General features: G+C 39.4%; 1 protein-coding gene across 1 annotated transcript; it reads left to right on the forward strand.

Annotated features, from left to right (window-relative positions):
* The first annotated feature begins 7,000 nt into the window (after positions 1 to 7,000).
* rnf150b (ring finger protein 150b) lies at positions 7,001 to 16,366 on the forward strand. The gene is made up of 6 exons (XM_028474842.1): positions 7,001 to 7,817; positions 11,852 to 12,102; positions 12,185 to 12,339; positions 12,427 to 12,523; positions 13,650 to 13,896; positions 14,886 to 16,366. Exons 1-6 carry the CDS (start codon positions 7,367 to 7,369, stop codon positions 15,002 to 15,004), a joined length of 1,320 nt encoding a protein of 439 aa, XP_028330643.1. The 5' UTR covers positions 7,001 to 7,366; the 3' UTR covers positions 15,005 to 16,366.
* The last annotated feature ends 1,359 nt before the right edge of the window (positions 16,367 to 17,725 follow it).

Raw genomic sequence — 17,725 nt, forward strand, 5'->3', positions numbered from 1 at the left:
TGGGACAAAGAAAGTTGCAAAATGACCAAAGAACAAGGTATGACGAGGTAATAATTATTAAAATGTTGAGTATTACTGACTTAATTACAGCTTTTTCATGGTTTTAGTAAATTCATTCAAAGAACTACATTGGGAGTTGATGGTTGCCCCACCCTTAGAACACCCTCACTTTTAAAATTGCTGCTCCACCCCTGCAACACACAACAACATATTTAATTGTGATAAAACAAATATACATTTGGGAAATGTGTTGTTTGTTTGTTAAGCATTTTAACTGAGAATCTCAGTTATGGTCAAAGAAAAGCACTGATAACACCATTAGGGGAAAAAAAATGCCTTTAAATATTTCAATGTTTGAATAAAGGCTGTCAGTGGCATAAGGTGCAATACTTTGATTCTCCTGCAGGTGTCGCTTCAGGCTTGTTGTTGATGTAATGGTCGTCATTCCAACCAGCTTTGTACAGTCTGTCCCTCATTTTTATCAAATATAAAGTTTGTTCACACATCTGCTCTTCTTTCTGCTCCGAGCCTTGACATATTTACGTTCCCATCTTGTCCGTAGTTTCTGAAAACAAACTTCTGATGGGATTTCATCCGAGATGACACCGTGTAACAATTCAGTTCGAATCACGAAATGTTGTTGCCGATTCATTTCAAAAGTCAACAATATTTGCAGGTGCTCACAGTTTTCCTGGTGCTTTTACCGCATGACTGAAGTCATTTTCAATGTTAAAATCCTTCCATTTTCCTCAAAATATGACAAAATGTTTCCCTTAATTAAATAGAAATTGGTCAAAAAATGTAGAAAATGTAATGTGAAGATCCGATTGGGGACTGATATTTATCACTTATTGGTTGGATATGGTCGGTTTCTTACATATTTACTAGTATTTCATGCCTACGTAGAAGGGCAAACTAGGGCACAATAATGTTAAATTTAACCATTTTCCCTGTGACCCACTTGAAATATTTGGCCCCTTTGCTAAAATTTGTTTGACGCCCCTGCTTTAGAGAATCCATTTTGGCCCACAGGAAAACATGAGAAAATACAGATTTGATAAATGCCACAATATTTGAAGGGCTTACAGTTTCCCCATGATTATTTCACATGATGACAGTCACTTTTAATCACAATTTGTTGAAAGAATTTTCAATTTTTCCAAAATTCGGCAAATATCTTCAAAATAATTCACCTAGTATTAAAAATGTAAATAAAAATTGGTCACAAGATCAAGTACATTTAAAGTGAAGATCCTGCAGGGACTGATATCTGTCAATTATTGCTTGAATATTGTCCGTGCCTTCCACACTTTACATATTATTTATACGTGAAGGTGTAAACTGGGGCACATGATGAAATTGCTAGTTTTCGCTCCAAAAAATCTCTGTCCCACACTTGAGATTAGACTGGGCTGTTTTCAGACCCTGAACTAAAATGAGTTTGACACACAGTTTAAGGAATTTAGTGGAAAAAAATATGGTTTTGGAATGGGGTAGATTTTGAAAACTGCATGTTTGATTATGGTGATGAACTGGTTTGTTTATAAGGGAAAATGCTGTATTTAGAAATGATCATGGTGCGTTTTATTTAAACTTCAATGGACGGGAACAAGTTATTCACAACAAAGATGGACCTGGATCTGTACCTGTACCTAAACTTAGCTGTGTGTCCTTTAGATGTGACCAGTCCATGGGCACACTCGTTGACTTCAAAGGAGGTCCATCTTCTGACCCACAGTGAGTCCACAAAAAGAAGGTTGCTGGTTGTTTATTGATCCGTTCATAGAAGTGGTTCTAAATACGTTCAGACTAATAAAATTTAGAATGTGCACATGTACAAATAAAATCACTTTTTATTAAGCATCCGGACACGCATCAGTGTTGATTAATCCCACCTGTTCTAAAGCTTGGGCACAGTTAAACTCATTTGCATTAAGACACGCCTCCAAATAACCATATATGGTAACAGCCAATTGACTCCCATTCAATGTTTATCATTCAAAAAACAATAGTTTACTTTTTAGATTGATATTTCGTGACTTTTTTTAATCTTATGGGTACAATTGATTAAGCATGAGATCATCATGATATAATTGGTGTTTCTCTGTTTTAGCTGTGTAAAACGTGTCTGTGTGTGACCTTACATCCCCTGGTATGAATTGTGCAGGAATGTAGGCACCAAATGGCAGCCACATCTGTCTGTTAGCAAGATAACTAGAAAACATTCAAGTTATTGAAGTGTATTGACTGCGCCATATGATATTCATTTTATGCAATATACATTTTACCTAGATTTGAGTATTGGCCTTTGTAACCCGTTTTCACAATCAAATCCAGTCACCTTTGAAGCTCTGATGTTGGAACGTTTATTGCCTGTGAATCGTGGAAGTTGTCTGTTCTCAAGCTTCTCTGTTGTTGCATGGGGGTTTTACCACCATAATAAACATATGTTGCTTCCCTTCTTGTTTAAAGCTAAAGCTTTACCCTCCACCTGTTGGGTTTCAGGTTTCTTGTTAGATCTATATATGTGTTTGTTTGGCTGTTTGTTCCTCAGTGTAGCGTTTGGCTCTGCTGCACTCAGACCTTGGAACGGAGGGTCTCACCCCCAATTTTCACTGGATGCGGCTCCGAAGCTGATAGGTTTCTATTTTATTCTATGTGTTAATTTCCACTGGGTCCACTGCGGTGCGTGTCTGCTCCTTCCCAGATGCGGTAGTCCGGTGCCCTCCGCCAGATATACGCAGGGCTTCTATTTCTGGCGGGCAAATGAAGCTAAACAGGAAATTAAACACATACTCCGCAATAAAATATCGGGTTACCTTTCAAAATAAAACCCTCCAGATTATATTTCAAGTAAATACATCACCAAAATGTCATAATGTGTAAAAACAAATTCACATCCTCTATATTGATTCCTCTCATACTGTAACTCACTGTAAACTGTAGCAACTTTGATTTAGTTCATGTTTTACTGGTGCAGTTTTATCTCTTCTCTGTTGGCAACCGCAACAGGTGTGAAAACTGGATCGGTGCCTAAAACTTGCAAAATAAAATTTCAAAGTGGTAGAAAGAATAAATTAATGGTTTGTCTCCCACTGATAAGATGCATTAAATGGCTGTCTGGTGTAAAGATAAATAAAATAATATATATTTGGAATTTAAATATTACAGGCACCGCACACAGAACCTGGCTGTTTTGGGAGGATTAATTTAATGATCCAGTTTTGTGGAAAGATTACTTTAGAACTATTTATAGAACTACAATAGATTCATTTTCCAGAATATTTCAACCTAAAATATTTTACAAAATACAGCAACAAAAAAAATCCTCGTTCAAATGGCAGATAGAAAATGATCCGTGTTGCAGGTTCTGTGGGAATGAGGGGGAGGATCTGATGCATCTGTTTTATTTTGTCCACATGTGGCTCAGTTTTGGGTCAGTGTACAGTCATGATTTATTTTTTTCTTTGTCTGCCATTGCTATCAAAGGTCAACAATACAAGAAGTGTAATCTTTTTAAGACAGCAATGCATGTTTTGTTATTACAATTAAATAAATGAATTTATTTTATTGCATAATTGTGACCATCACCAGCCCTCCCCAAGGAAAGGTAAGAAATATTTTATTAAAAGGAGGATATAAAGGCACCAAGGGGACACTGCAAGTCACCCCGCCGGCCCCCAGGCGCACCGACCAAGCCCTCCAGAGCGCCCCAGATCATTTTTTATCGATGCCGCCTGTTTGATGAGCCTTAGTTTTTGCTAAAGTCAAGTTAAATATGTGTGAGAACAGTTTCTGGTATCTATCCTCTCATGCGTATTTAGTTGATCAAACTGTGACTTTACGTTGGCCATAGTATGAAAACAGTTGAATCACTGTGACCAATGTGGACAGAAGTCTGCGTCTGTCAGAGTTTTAATTAATCGAGCAGCAGCAGCTGAATGATCACAGCTGCTGCTGCACAACGCAAGAGTCCGTGTGGCTTCAAATGTAATTAAGTCCATATTTCTAGTGCAATATCATGTTTCACCTTATCGGGGTGCTGCACTTATTGCGGGGTTCGGAAGCGCGTAAGAGGAAAAGAACTTAAGCAGATGGGAGAAAGCCAGATTTGAATGGGAACACCCACATTTCAGGGCTGCTCCACCCACAGTGCCTAACTGGGATGAAGGCGCGCAGCGACTGACTTAAGTACAGGGGAAGAATAGCACACAGCCAAAAACAAGGAAGTCTGTTTTGTCATTTTATTCCTTAAATACAAAAATTAAAAGTAAAAGTTTGTCTTGAAGGTGGCACTAGAGAACAGGTCAAGGTTTGATTACCAAGGCTTTATTTGTGGTTTCAACAAATAAACAAAGTGTCTGTCACAAAAACTTGATTTTATGAAAAACATTGAAAACAACAATGGAGTTTTACCCTTTCATCATTTTGTGTGTTTGAATATTGTAAACATATGCCCATATGTTGTTTATTGTTATATGATATCAAGATCTACTAATCTCTTTTCAAGTGTGTCAGCATCCCTCTTCCTCCTCTTCTTCCACCCTGGTCCTGGCGACACACTCCTTGAGGTACTCCTTTTACATGATCAGAAAGGCAGAAGTGATATAAGTAAAGAACAACATAAAAATCACTCAAGTTAATTTGGAGGAAAAATAAAAGGCCGTGGCTACGGGTACGTTAAACGTATCCGTAAACTTCCACTCTATGCATACGCCCCTCGTTGGCCAGTTTAGGTCAAGTTCCGTCATTTATATTTTAGCTCATATTTATTTTTAGCAACCCGCTAACCCTCTTATTTTAGCCCTAACCCGAACCCTGTAACTGTAACTCTATCCCTAACCCTGAACCTAACCATAACTCTAACTCTAAACCTAAAATGTTTATTTTTGTCGGATATGTATTTTTAAAGATGGAATTTTCCGTGTTAAATATGTTAAAATGAAAAAAATGATTTGTCAAACGTGGGATTCAAACCCATGTTAGCAAAACCCACATAAGCAGAGAGTGCAGCACCTTATACCACTCAGTAATCCTAGTACAGCAGTTAATACAGGAAATGTACATATAGTCCCGGGGGCTATGGCTACGTTTAACGTACCTTCAGACACTTTCAAAAGAAAAACACTTAGCACCACTCAAAGTAGAAGACTGTGGTTCCACAAATGAGGAGATTGTGGACAAATCTGTAGAGGCCAAAAGTGAGGGGGAGGATAAAGGGGTAAATTTGATGCTGTTCACTTCCAACTCCTCCACAACAACCTTTAAACATGAAAATTAAATTAGTCTATAAGAAATATTTGCATTTCAGTGCTAAATTTTCTGCTGTAAAATAATTATTGGATTTACCGCAGCAAAAATTACGCCATTTGCACGAACAGAGCCGCGCAAACCTCGCGGATGCGTCAAGCATAAAACAGCCTTAACAGAGTGAACAGTGGCAGCAGACAACCAGCGTAAGCCACAGAAGGCCAATATCAGCAACATACAGTACATAACCATGAAGGTAGATATGTTGCAAAATGGGAGAGCTTGTATAATGTGACGTGAGCTTGTGTATAAAAAAAATCCACACACATGTTAAATACATTTAATGTCACAAATGATGGGAAAAATGTGAACGTGTAGAGTTAAAATTTATATTTCTTCAGGTACAAATCTGTTCTGTTATTGTTGAAATTAGCGCTTCATAAATAAAGTTGGATTGAATTGAATTTTCTTTATAGTGTTACTGTAACTTTAAACAGACATTTTAACTTATTTAAAATACAACAGATTTTGCCGCTGGGTGGCGCACCTTTTGTTTCCTTCCTATAAAGTTGAAATAATCGAAGTCACAAACATCTTTTCAAAATAAGAGCAAAAAGTGTTTTTGTTTGTGATAAATAAAGAATAAACGCCCTGTAAAGTGTTTAGTTCAGATGTGTTGGAGTCTGTGTAACTGGTGAGGGTTAGTTAAACACGTAACTAACCCAGGGGAGGGTTTAGTTAGTATCACTAGGGCTTTTATTGTTGTGAAAATGCGGTGTGCTGTGTTAGCAGGAGTTTGTCGGTGATCCAGTCAAAACAATGCAGGTCAGCGTTCATACAAATCTGCAACAAACAAACAAAACAAAACTAATGGATAAAATAGTCTTGTGCTTTTGTTTTGAAAAGGGTCAATCATGCAGCAGAGGATAATGAATGAACACATCTAACACAAAGATAAAGATAATTATTTCAAATTATATTTCAAATTTAGTCAAATAAAGTTTATTATCCAGTGTTTACCAGTTTTTTTTTTTTTTTTTAAACCTACCCTTTTCTTAATCTATACTACAAACCTTTTCAAAATAAAATAGTAACATGCTGATTTTTTTTTTTTTTTTTTTTTTTTTTTTTTGATAAATAGTGAATAAAGCCTTTAAATAAAACCAGTGATCTTTGGTTGAACCTGAGGAAATATTTACATAAATGTTCATATTGTGTATATATTATCAGTTTATTTGTCTTCCATAACTCAGGTTTTTGCCTTCAAGCCTATACCTCATACATGTCTGTAAATTTATTAGTCATATAAATTTTCAAATCTTTTTTTTTACATCATTAAACAATGTTAATTCAACATTGAGACAAACCTTCACATTCACGCATTATTCGCTCCTATAGGATCATTCATTTTATATTTTGTGATGAGCGCTACGAGATTACTTGTTGTTGAAATTAGCGCTTTATAAATAAAGTTGGATGGAATTGAATTTTATTTATAGTGTTACTGTATTTATTTATTTTTTTAACAACGGGTTTGGCCGCTGGGTGGCGCACCTTTTGTTTCTTTCCAATAAAGTTGAAACAATCGGAGTCACAAACGTCTTTTCAAAATAAAACAAAAGCATGTTGTGTTTGTGATAAATAAAAAATAAACGCCTCTGTAAAGTGTTTAGTGCAGATGTGTTGCAGTCTGTGCAACTGGTGGTGGGGAGTTAAACACGTAACTAACCCAGAGGAGGGTTTAGTTAGTATCACAAGGGCTTTTATTGTTGTGGGAGTATGGTGTGCTGTGTTAGCGGGAGTTTGTCGGTCATCCAGTCAAAACAATGCAGGTCAGCGTCCGCACAAATCTGCGACAAACACGAACAAACAAACAAAAAGACCTGCAGTAGAAGACATTGTGTGGTTGTAGGTTCTCTACCCACCGTGTGTCCTCCTCAGACCGGTTTCAGCGTTTTCTCCGCCGTAGTGCGGGTTTTGTTCCGGGCATGTGTGCGGCCGACCGCCCGGCGCTGAGCGGCTGAAGTCGGGGGACCGCGGGACGTCGACGGTTACCGGGCGGAGCTAGAACTGCCCCCCGGGCATGGAGCGCTGAGTCCCCGGACGTCCCCCCGCCATGGCCCCGGGCTCGCTGGTAGCGGCCTGCCGCAGCCTGGCCCTCTCGACGTGGCTGCTGTCCTTCTGCTTCGTCCACCTGCTGTGCCTGGACTTCACGGTGGCCGAGCGGGAGGAGTGGTACACCGCCTTCGTCAACGTCTCCTACACCGACCCGGACACCAGCGAGCCCCGCGCCGAGAAGACCGAGTGCGGCCGCTACGGGGAGCACTCCCCGAAGAGGGACGCCAAAGGCCCGGTGGTGCTGCCGGCCACCGACCGCCAGGCCTGCGACCCCAACACCCGCTTCTCGGTGCCCCCTCAGGCCGGGGCCTGGGTGGCGCTGATCGCCCGGGGAAACTGCACCTACCGGGACAAGATCCGACACGCTGCGGCTCACAACGCGTCCGCCGTGGTTATCTTCAACGTGGGGTCCATTAACCCGAACGACACCATCACCATGCCCCATCCCGGTATGACCCCAATACCACAAGGTTTCTTCCTAATATTGTTCTCTAGGTTGGTATTTATAGGGCGCCGATTGTATTTTAGCATTGACATGCTAAAATAAACAGCAACAGATTTAAAGCAATATTTGGGATATATATATATATATATCGTATAACGTGGTAGTTGCACATATATATATATATATATATATATATATATATGTGCAACTACCACGTTTACAGTGGTTTGTTGCAAAAAGCTGCTGTTTATTTTAGCATGTGCAACTTTCCAATTGGTAGGTATCAGCATACATTTATATACTGTAGAACCACTGTTTGAATCCATTACTTTAGTCCAGTGTTTTTCAACCTTGGGGCCACCTGAAAATAAAATGGGGTCGTCCGAAATGTCTAGTAACAAAAATTAAAAAATCACTGATTAAAATTACATTAAGTTGTATTATTATTTTTCAAACTAAAACACCACACCCAATCTCAAACGACTGTTATCTATACTTTCAATTCACTTTCTTTAAAATAAATCCAGTCTAATCTAAGTGATTTCTCCTGGGATCATTAAAATATTTCTCAGTATGATTCTTATCTCAGAATAAAATGCAGTTAAAAAAATGTCTGAGCTGCTGTATTCCAGGCTACTCTGTAATACAAAAATAGGGTCACGACAAGAAAAGGGTTGGGAACCACTGCTTGAGTCTATTATTATTAGTATTATATTTACTTATTTATGTTGGTGGAATATTGCAATGTCTTGGATAGAGCAGGATTCAAACCCCCAACCCTTTGGTTATCTACAAACCTAGATCCAGCTGCATTACAAATGAGATCTGTGGAGCCCTTTGTGAAGTTGTACTTTATTATACATTTTACAGAAATAAGAAAACACTCCATCTTTTGGCCCAACAGCACCAAGTTATTGTCAGTATCGCAACTTGGAAAAAAATATCCAAGAAAATGCTTCTATTCCGGAGAAGGAACCACACGAACTTAGAGGAAATCAGCTTTTTTGTCTTTTATTAGTGTTCATTTCTGGAATAGAAGTTTATTCTCAAAGTCTTGGAAAAAAAAAAAAAAAAACCTCAATGTTGCCTTAAAATGCTCTTGTAATAAATAAATGAGTACAGTAAAAGTCCTAGTTATTGAATATAATATACATTTCTATTTTATAAGGTGAAATCTCATTACGTGAGATGTCGTGCGAGATTGAACATTTCCGTCTCTTCCGACAGCCACACGTTTACGAAGACAAACTGCGTGTAAATATGTGATATTTTACCAAAACATGCATGTGAGGATATATTCATTGTCGAGCTGCAATTTGTGCTTGTTTTTGTTTAGAGAAATAATTAAAGTAATCCATTTTGGGAGGTAAAGGGAGTTTTGTATTTTCCGCGATTACAGAAAATCGGAGTCTCTGGTTTGCTCGGCCAGAGGACGTTGCACTTTTTAAAAAGACTGACATGAGACTGAGATAATGCAGGACCTCATTCACTCTTGGTTTAGGATTGTTTGGAGGACACAATGCTAAGGCTGTGCAATTAATCGAAATTCGATTACAATTTTGATTATATCGCTCAACGATAACAAAAATAACAATCGCTTTCAGATGGCTTTTGTTGTAATTTGCGCTATATAAATAAAGTTGAATAGAATTGAATAATCGAGAAAAAATGATTTCATACTAACGTTGAGTTGATTAATGCACGTGGATGCGAGCTCCTCTGCCCCCGCCCCTCTCAAAGCTAAAGCTAGCCTGCAGGCCAACCACTGTCAGAAATTAGTGAGGACCACGGGTCATTGGTCCATCAATTAAGGCAAAAATGCCCCCAAAAACCTTGTTTCATGGGCAAAAATTTCCCCCAAGTTTTTGGTCATCAACTTATTCGCTGGAGCGCTGTTCATGGGAGCTCCGGTGTGCACAGCCGCCCCTCACACACATAGACAAAAGGAAAGTTGATGCTAGTGGTCTTAAAACATGGCAGAGAAACACATGGTAATGAAGAAGGAATACTTAACACCTTTTTATTTATTAGTGTTCAAATAATATATTTTTAGTTTTGTGCAAAAGTGAACATACTTGATTTTAGTGTTTGAAGGATTTTATTTATGTTTAATAATATATTTGACCATGTTTTGTACAAAAAATAAATAAGTTTTTGGTTGACAAATAATCGTGGTTTCATCTATGACTAAAATCATGGTGATGATTATTTTTTTCTATAATCAAGCAGCCCTATGCAACGCTGAGACTCGATGGGAGCTGAATCTGCACATGGCGACTCATGGATCATGCCTTTATTTTTAGGGCCTAAATGAATCAATGGTGTCTGTCGGGGGTTGGAAAGAGTTCAGATCAGGCCTCGGGGCCATTTGGCAGCAGTGGTAGTGTCATCAGCAGAGATGATGTTCAAAAGTAGTTCATCGGTTAAACCAAACTTACAGTAAACCTTGTTTTTGAGAGTTATCTCTCTTTTCTGTAATTTTTAAGATGTTTTGAAGTGTGTGAGGCTGTCAAAGAGCCACACGCACATCTTTTTGTGTTGGCAGTGTTTCCTCGTTAGTTTTTTAGTCCTAAAGTCACTGCTGTGATGTTCGCTTTCATCTCCGGGCCCTGCAAGTATTTTTAGAGCCCTCGCGCTCTCCTCTGTGGGTGGGCGAGGAGCTGGTTGCCATGGCGACGCAGCGTGATTTGTAGGCCAGAGTTGTTTGATCGATAAATAGGCAAAGAAGATGAAAGCCTGACTCCGTCTCATTCATCCAAACCGCCACAGTAGTCGGGGGCTCGTCCGGGATCCAAATACAATATGTAGTTACAGAACTCTCTCCTGGTCAGACTGCCCTAAGCTGGCCAGATACCATCGTACACTGATAGCACTCACCAAGATCTCTGCCATAGGAGGCTCTGCTATGTTATGACTACCGCTATCAGCAACATACATAACCCTGAGAACACTGAACAGCAGCAGATTCACTGAGGCACACACACTGAAAGCTTGTTTATTTCTGACATTTCAGACCCGTCTGTTCCGCCAAACCTTTTGACATAATAAACCCTGTGTCCGCATCTGACCAGCAACCCTAAAGCTTGACTCCATTTCATCTATCCAAAACCGCCTCAACAGAAGACAAAAACCTGTTCAGAGATCACTTCAGCGAGAGCAGTGGGAACCGGCAAAAAAACAACCCAAAGCGTTATTCTCCAGAATCAGAGAAGATGGCTCATGGAAAATTAATGAGACACAGAGTGTACCCTTAACTACAAGTTGAAAACTAAATTTTCAAGATATTTAATAACACTGTCCTTGAATTAAGAATGTGCGATATATCGTCAAAAACATTCTCAGCGGTAAGAATATATAATCCCACGATAGAAACGATGAATGCCAATGTCGGAAATTAGCGAGGGCCACAGGCCATTTGTCCCTCAATTTAGTCAAGAATGCCCATAAAAACCTTGCTCCACTGTCCAAAATTGCCCACAAGTTTGTTGTCAACAACTTATTCACTGGAGCAGATTGCTGTTCACAGCAGCGGAGCCTCCATGGTGTGTACCACCCCTCCCGCCCCCAGCCCTCACACCACAAACAGACGGCGGTGATCGTCACGGCTACCTGAAGCTGCCGTGATGTTGTGATACATCATGAACCACTACATGGTTAAAACCAGAAAACCATCCAACAAAGTGAACCAATCCAAGTTCCTCCATCAGATCCACCCAAACTTTTTTTTTTTTTTAGAAAATAATTTAATTTTAAGTGAGGAAATAAATGAATGACATACAATAACACTAATAGAGTGACCCACATGCACTAAAATATTCCATAAAATATCAGCTCATGAACTCTTTGAGTCAGCAGATATTCTAGCTTTTTAAAATGTATCTAGTGTTTGTAAGGAACCTGCTTACACTTTAAGTTGGGAATTGTTTTATTTATTTATCGTTATTGTGATAAATACCAGAAATTATCGGTATCATTTTCTTAGTCCATATCGCCCATCCCTAGTCCTGCTTTCCTAACGACTTGTTCCTCGGTCCCCAGGTACCGGCGAGGTGGTCGCAATCATGATCCCGGACCTGAAAGGCCGCGAGCTGGTGTCGTTGCTGGAACGCAATGTGACTGTGACCATGACGATCACCATCGGCACCAGGAACCTGCAGAAGTACGTCAGCAGGACGTCGGTGGTGTTCGTGTCCATCTCCTTCATTGTGCTAATGATCATCTCCCTCGCTTGGCTCGTCTTCTACTACATCCAGAGGTTCAGATATGCCAACGCCCGCGACCGAAACCAGGTTTGGACCATGACCTTTGACTGAAGTGCATCTGCTTTCTATGAACGAGTGAAACCCAAACAAGCACTTTGTGTTTCATCAGCGGCGTCTCGGCGATGCAGCCAAGAAGGCCATCAGCAAGCTGCAGGTCCGCACCATCAGGAAGGGCGACCAGGAGACCGAGGCTGACTTTGATAACTGCGCCGTCTGCATCGAGGGCTACAAAGCCAACGACGTAGTGCGCATCCTGCCCTGCAGGTAGGGACGCCGCCCCCTCTCCTTCTAAGCCCTTAGATCACCACGCTGACTCAGCGTTAATGCTCACAGTGAGTTTTTCTTCTGCAGACATTTGTTCCATAAGAGCTGTGTGGACCCGTGGCTGCTGGACCACCGCACGTGTCCCATGTGTAAGATGAACATCCTGAAGGCTTTGGGCATCGCTGTAAGTTTGGAACCACATTCATCTATTTGGATATTTCTCAGAAACGTTGGTGAAGCCTAAATGGTGTCACATCAATAAAATCTGAGCATATGTTTTAGGTATAAAATTACTGGAAACAATAGCAGGCTTCATAACACTTGATTTCAGGGTTGGGGTCAATTACATTTTTCAATTACAATTACATTTTCAATACATTTAAATTATTTTTCCTCTGAAAGTCAATTGCAATTATTTATTAATTACTAAAGTTCAGTTACAATTTTACTAACTTTTATTAATTTTTTTGTGTGGATGATGTTTTAGCATCTTTACATGTAATTTTTACTGTATTTATTATAGTATCTTGTGTAAAAGCCCAACTAGGGACAAGAGTTGGGATTTAGCAATAACCATAAACTCTTTGTAAAAAAAAAAACATCAGTTACATTCACAGTTTTGCTACTCTGTATTAAAACATTTTAATATTTAACTACTTATGTGTAAGGCATAGACCTGTTTTGCGTTTAAATTGTAATTGAAAGTTTTTATTGCATTTCCGTGGTAATTACAAAGTCAATTATCTGAACTCAATTCCAATTAAATTACGATTACAGATTATTGAAATTACAATTACGATTATAATTATGCCATAATTGTAATTAATAATCAATTACACAATTACAATTATAAATGTCCCCAACCCTGCTTGATTTCACTTTAGACCCCCAACCTCCCCCCGCACATTGTCAGAAAGAAGCCTTTTTAAAACAAACTTCCTTCTGTTAGATCTTAGATATGTCTTAAATGGGCAGTTTAAAAACTCAAAACTATTTTTTTTAGAAAAGTACTTTAAATTCTGTTTTTCTGTTCAACAAGAAGCCTGACTTACGGGATCTTTAACCAGATTTGGTCACATTTGAGGTCAGTTTGATTCCTGTTTGAGTTATGTTTAAGAAAAGAACATGTTGCTCAAATGCCTGATTTAGTGATGATCATTGGAGAACATGGTGATTTAGCGGCACTGTACTCGTAGGAAATGGCAGATGTCCGGACTAAATACGGGCAAGGCTAAATATGGTTATCCTGAGTTTGGGAATAAATGAAATTAATTTCTAATTTGATCACATCAATTGTTTGCATTTCCAAGCTCAACGCGGACTGTCTGGACGACCTCCCCCTGGACTATGACCTGGCCTTGGGCGGAGTGGGTGGAGTCGGGGCCTTGGCGCTGGAAGCCGTGGTTTCTGGTGCGTCCAGTGACGGGACGCTAAGCGAGGGTGGCTCGTCTGTGGTGCTGGATCCCGGTGTGCGGCGGATGGGGCTCCCGCAGGACTACCACGACCCCGACACGCTGAGGGACAGCCCGGTGACGGCCACCACCGACGCACGCACGGGTAAAGACAACTTTCACAGTAGATTTTTTTATATATATAATTTCAATTAGTTGGTAATTGTATCATATACCACACTGTACAACCTGTGACACCCAATATACAAAAAACAGAAATAGTTTTAAGAAGTTTTTAAAAACGAAAAATACTTTTTTCATGTATTTTTCAGTAGGGTCATCCCATGTCATTTCAACTAATTTTCATAACACATATGCATTGGTTCTTGGGTGACAGTTTATATGTTTTATGTTACTAGTGAAACACTAATAAACAATAAATGATTATAAGACAGAGCCAAGCTACGATGGGCTCATGTAAAATATTTTCAATATCTGCGAGTGGTAAAATAACCCAAAGTTTGGATTCAAAATAAAAATGAAGAAGTTGCATCAAGAAAAACAGTTTTATATTCCAAGAAAGAATAACCTTATACTATAAATTAAAACATAGAATTTTTTGTTACATTCCCACATGCAGTTATGGGCCAATGAAAAGAGTTTAAAAAAGTATGTCATACAGCCAAGTTCAACTAGTGCAAACATAATTTGACCTTTTCAAAATTAATCTCGACAGACGGAAATTAAGGTTTGCAGTTCCTCAGGGATCCACGCTTCAGTTCTTAGGCCCAGATTGATTTTTTCCCTTCTTATTTCAAATACAAATACATTTTCTGGTTTGACTTTCATGGAGGACAGAATACTACAGTATTACCTGCATATCAAGTAACTTAAGATATTTTCGAATTTTCTGTCAGATTAACATCGTATTCTGAAGAGATTTTTGTGAATTCTGAATTTAGTTCAGCAGCAAATTCCTTAAGTAGGGGGCCATTTACTCTAGGGGTGTCTAACATTAATAAACAGTACATTTCAGACATTCTTATCAGTTATTGTTTCTTCATTCTTGTTCCAACACAAACAGACACCAAAAACAAAGTGAAAGCTTTGAGTTCATGCCAGGTCCATTTACCTTTACCGTTCTCCTCCTTCCAGGTGAACTCCAGCCAATGGCCAGCAGCACCTCAGTGGCATCCTTCGTCATCGCCGTGGAAACGGGTCTTTTGGATGAGGAGGGATGCACGGAGCAGCATCAGCTGAGGGATAAATCCTGAGGGCAGCACAAAGCCAACTGAACTGGACTCATGAGAAACTGGAGTAACTTTTTGTTTCTGTAAATGATGCTAACGACCTTTGAAGGAGGAATCGAGCAGATGTGATGTGGAACAAGGACACGAGAATAACCTCATGCTGGACAAGACTGTGGACTAGAACTTGGTCCTTGTTGGACAGCAGGCTCATGTGAGCTTGCTCAAAGAAAAAAGGATTAAAACAAACAATCTCACTTTTGGTTTTTTTGAAGGGTTCGCGGATTGTTCTCATGGATTTCTGTGGATTGATTTTTGGATAAAAGAAACACGATGACTGATGGAGCTTGGAGGCCTTTTCAAACACTTATCGCTGTGGTGCTTGTTTGTGTGTAGGTGGCTTATGTTGAATCCTTCTGGAAGAAAGCTGGAGACTCCTGAGGAATCATTAGTGGCAGTATTACCTCCGCACTGCAGTTTTGATCTGTGGCTACACTCAGTATTGGCTTTTTTTCTTCCTCCTTCTGTCCCTTTTTGTCTTGGTACACCTACAGTATTATGGTTCATTAGTTCATTTCTTTTCAAACAAAAGAAAACGCGAAGAACAACTTTGCTACAAAGGCGGAATGAAATGCGAGTGCAAAACTTTGATGGTTCAAGGTGAAACCACCTCGACAGAAGGAGATGGATCTCAAACAAGGAGCTGATCGTTTTCCTTTTTACGGACATTAAAATTGTAATACTTGGTCAGTCTGATGTTGTCATTGTGTCCACTCAACTCGTGTATCAAACTCTTGAGAACGAACGACAGGAAAAGCAACTTAAACTATTTAGAACAATCTAGGCATGAACGTGGAATATCCCAAGACCAAAAATACAAACTAAAGTTACTCAGCAATGAAGAACCCTTGAATTGACTCCTAAATATCTAGAATCACGTTGAACACGTTTGTCTTTGCCCAATAAGAGTTATTTAGAGTCTTTGTTGCATTGAGGCCGTACCTTAAGTTGAGAAGCCAAAGTAAAAGTAAAAATTAATCTGAATTCTCCCTGAGAACGCTGCAATAAAGTACTTGTTATAGTAGAAATTGGTTGCGTTGTTGTTGGAGTCTCTTTATGAATGTAATAATACGGGCAAAGCAGCAACTCTGACAACCGCCGGTACGTCAGATGAGCAGTTGTATACAAGTGTGACGAAATTAACGACCCTTTGAAGTTAAACAAGTCATTAATAGAAGATGACCCAGAACTATTGTCAAAGCTTAGGGACCCCCCCCCCCCCCCCCAAGTTGTTCCTTAAATGTTTGGAAATACTGTTAAGTGTTGCAGCCATTGAACATGTTTTTATTGATAATCGTTACACAGCCAAATTAAAAATATGAAAAACGATCTGCTTCTGTTTTCTCTTTGAATGTTTTTGGTTAAGATTTTAACAGAAAGATGGAGCAATTAAGGATGGTGTACACTGTGTGATTTTTATATTTTTTTCCTATTGTAGTACTCGGCTCCAGCTAAAATTGTGCGACTCAATTGCAGAGTCCGATTGTTCGGAGCTCACGATTCATGTTCTTACACTATACGGACCGACACTCTGACTGCTCACACTGTACGTCCATACGCGACACGTCAGTCTTGTTTTCGGAAATGCAACGTACAAATTATAAGAAGAACCCGAAAGTGGATAGACACAATGCTAAGCAAAAAGCGCTTTAAAAAAGAAAAGGCGACGATGTGTGTGGAGCAGGAATTGTCTGGATAGACGTACCATACGTCAGCTCTAAGGTGTTTGCGCATGCGCAGTGAAAGAGTTTGAGGTAAGCCGGTCCGTGGCACCGCTTCAACAGTACGATACCATCACGAGGAGCGACCAGAATTTCAAACAGGTCTGATTTTCTTTGACATACGACTGCTGGTCGTGAAGTGTTAATCGCATCTCGTGACCCCATGTATAATACATGATGCACGACACACAATTTAGCCGAGACTCGTCCCAATCACAGATATCAACGCACAAGTGAAAAATTGTCTCAAAATGGACCAAAAATCGTAAAGTGTATGTTTAGAGAGTTGAATCTCTGTACTGAATCGGGACTTAAGGATGTTCGTTAAGCCAGATCCTTGAGTCCTCTGAGAAGCTGTTGCTAAAGGACGTAAAGTGGGCAAACTCATAAACACTGGGGGCTAAAAGGATCAGGTTGAACTGAATCACTGACAGAATCCCTAAAACAGGATACACAGAAACACTCAGAACTTGATTACTGGGCTATAAATTGTTTGAAAATGTAATACAATAAATTTGTTTTTGTTTTTTACTGCGCCTAGTTTCCTTTTGAAGGTTGCAAAATTGCCAAAATGTGAGCAAAAAAACAGACCTTTTCGGCTAGAGTTGCGTTCAAGATGAACCAGAGACTTCCAATGTCGCCGTTAAGGTCCGATATAGTCTGATGTGAAACTGATGAGAAAAATGCCTTTTTGCAAAAGTTCTGAAACATTTGTCGTGAAAATGGTGCCCCCTGCTGTTTCTAAGTAAACAGTGATATTTAATCTCAGAGCTCGCATTGTTGGTGTTTTTGGGTCGCATTAGGTCACGTAGTTACTGCAAATCTCCCAAACCCGAGAGAGAAACGATTGTCTAGTTTGATACCAGAGGAGACTTATTTACAATTTAAATGAGAAATTGAAAATTAAAATAAATTATAAATATAAAATGATCAATAAAAAAACAAAACTAAATGCGAATTAAAAAAA

This window comes from Gouania willdenowi, chromosome 18, assembly GCF_900634775.1.
Source record: "Gouania willdenowi chromosome 18, fGouWil2.1, whole genome shotgun sequence".
Classification (NCBI taxonomy): Eukaryota; Metazoa; Chordata; class Actinopteri; order Blenniiformes; family Gobiesocidae; genus Gouania; species Gouania willdenowi.

Excerpts from the sequence above, each read along its gene's own strand:
- rnf150b (XM_028474842.1), top strand. The coding sequence starts at position 7,367 with ATGGCCCCGGGCTCGCTGGTAGCGGCCTGCCGCAGCCTGGCCCTCTCG. Across the intron at positions 7,818-11,851 it reads CATCACCATGCCCCATCCCG|GTACCGGCGAGGTGGTCGCA; the intron begins GTATGACCCCAA and ends CTCGGTCCCCAG. Across the intron at positions 12,524-13,649 it reads TGAAGGCTTTGGGCATCGCT|CTCAACGCGGACTGTCTGGA; the intron begins GTAAGTTTGGAA and ends TGCATTTCCAAG.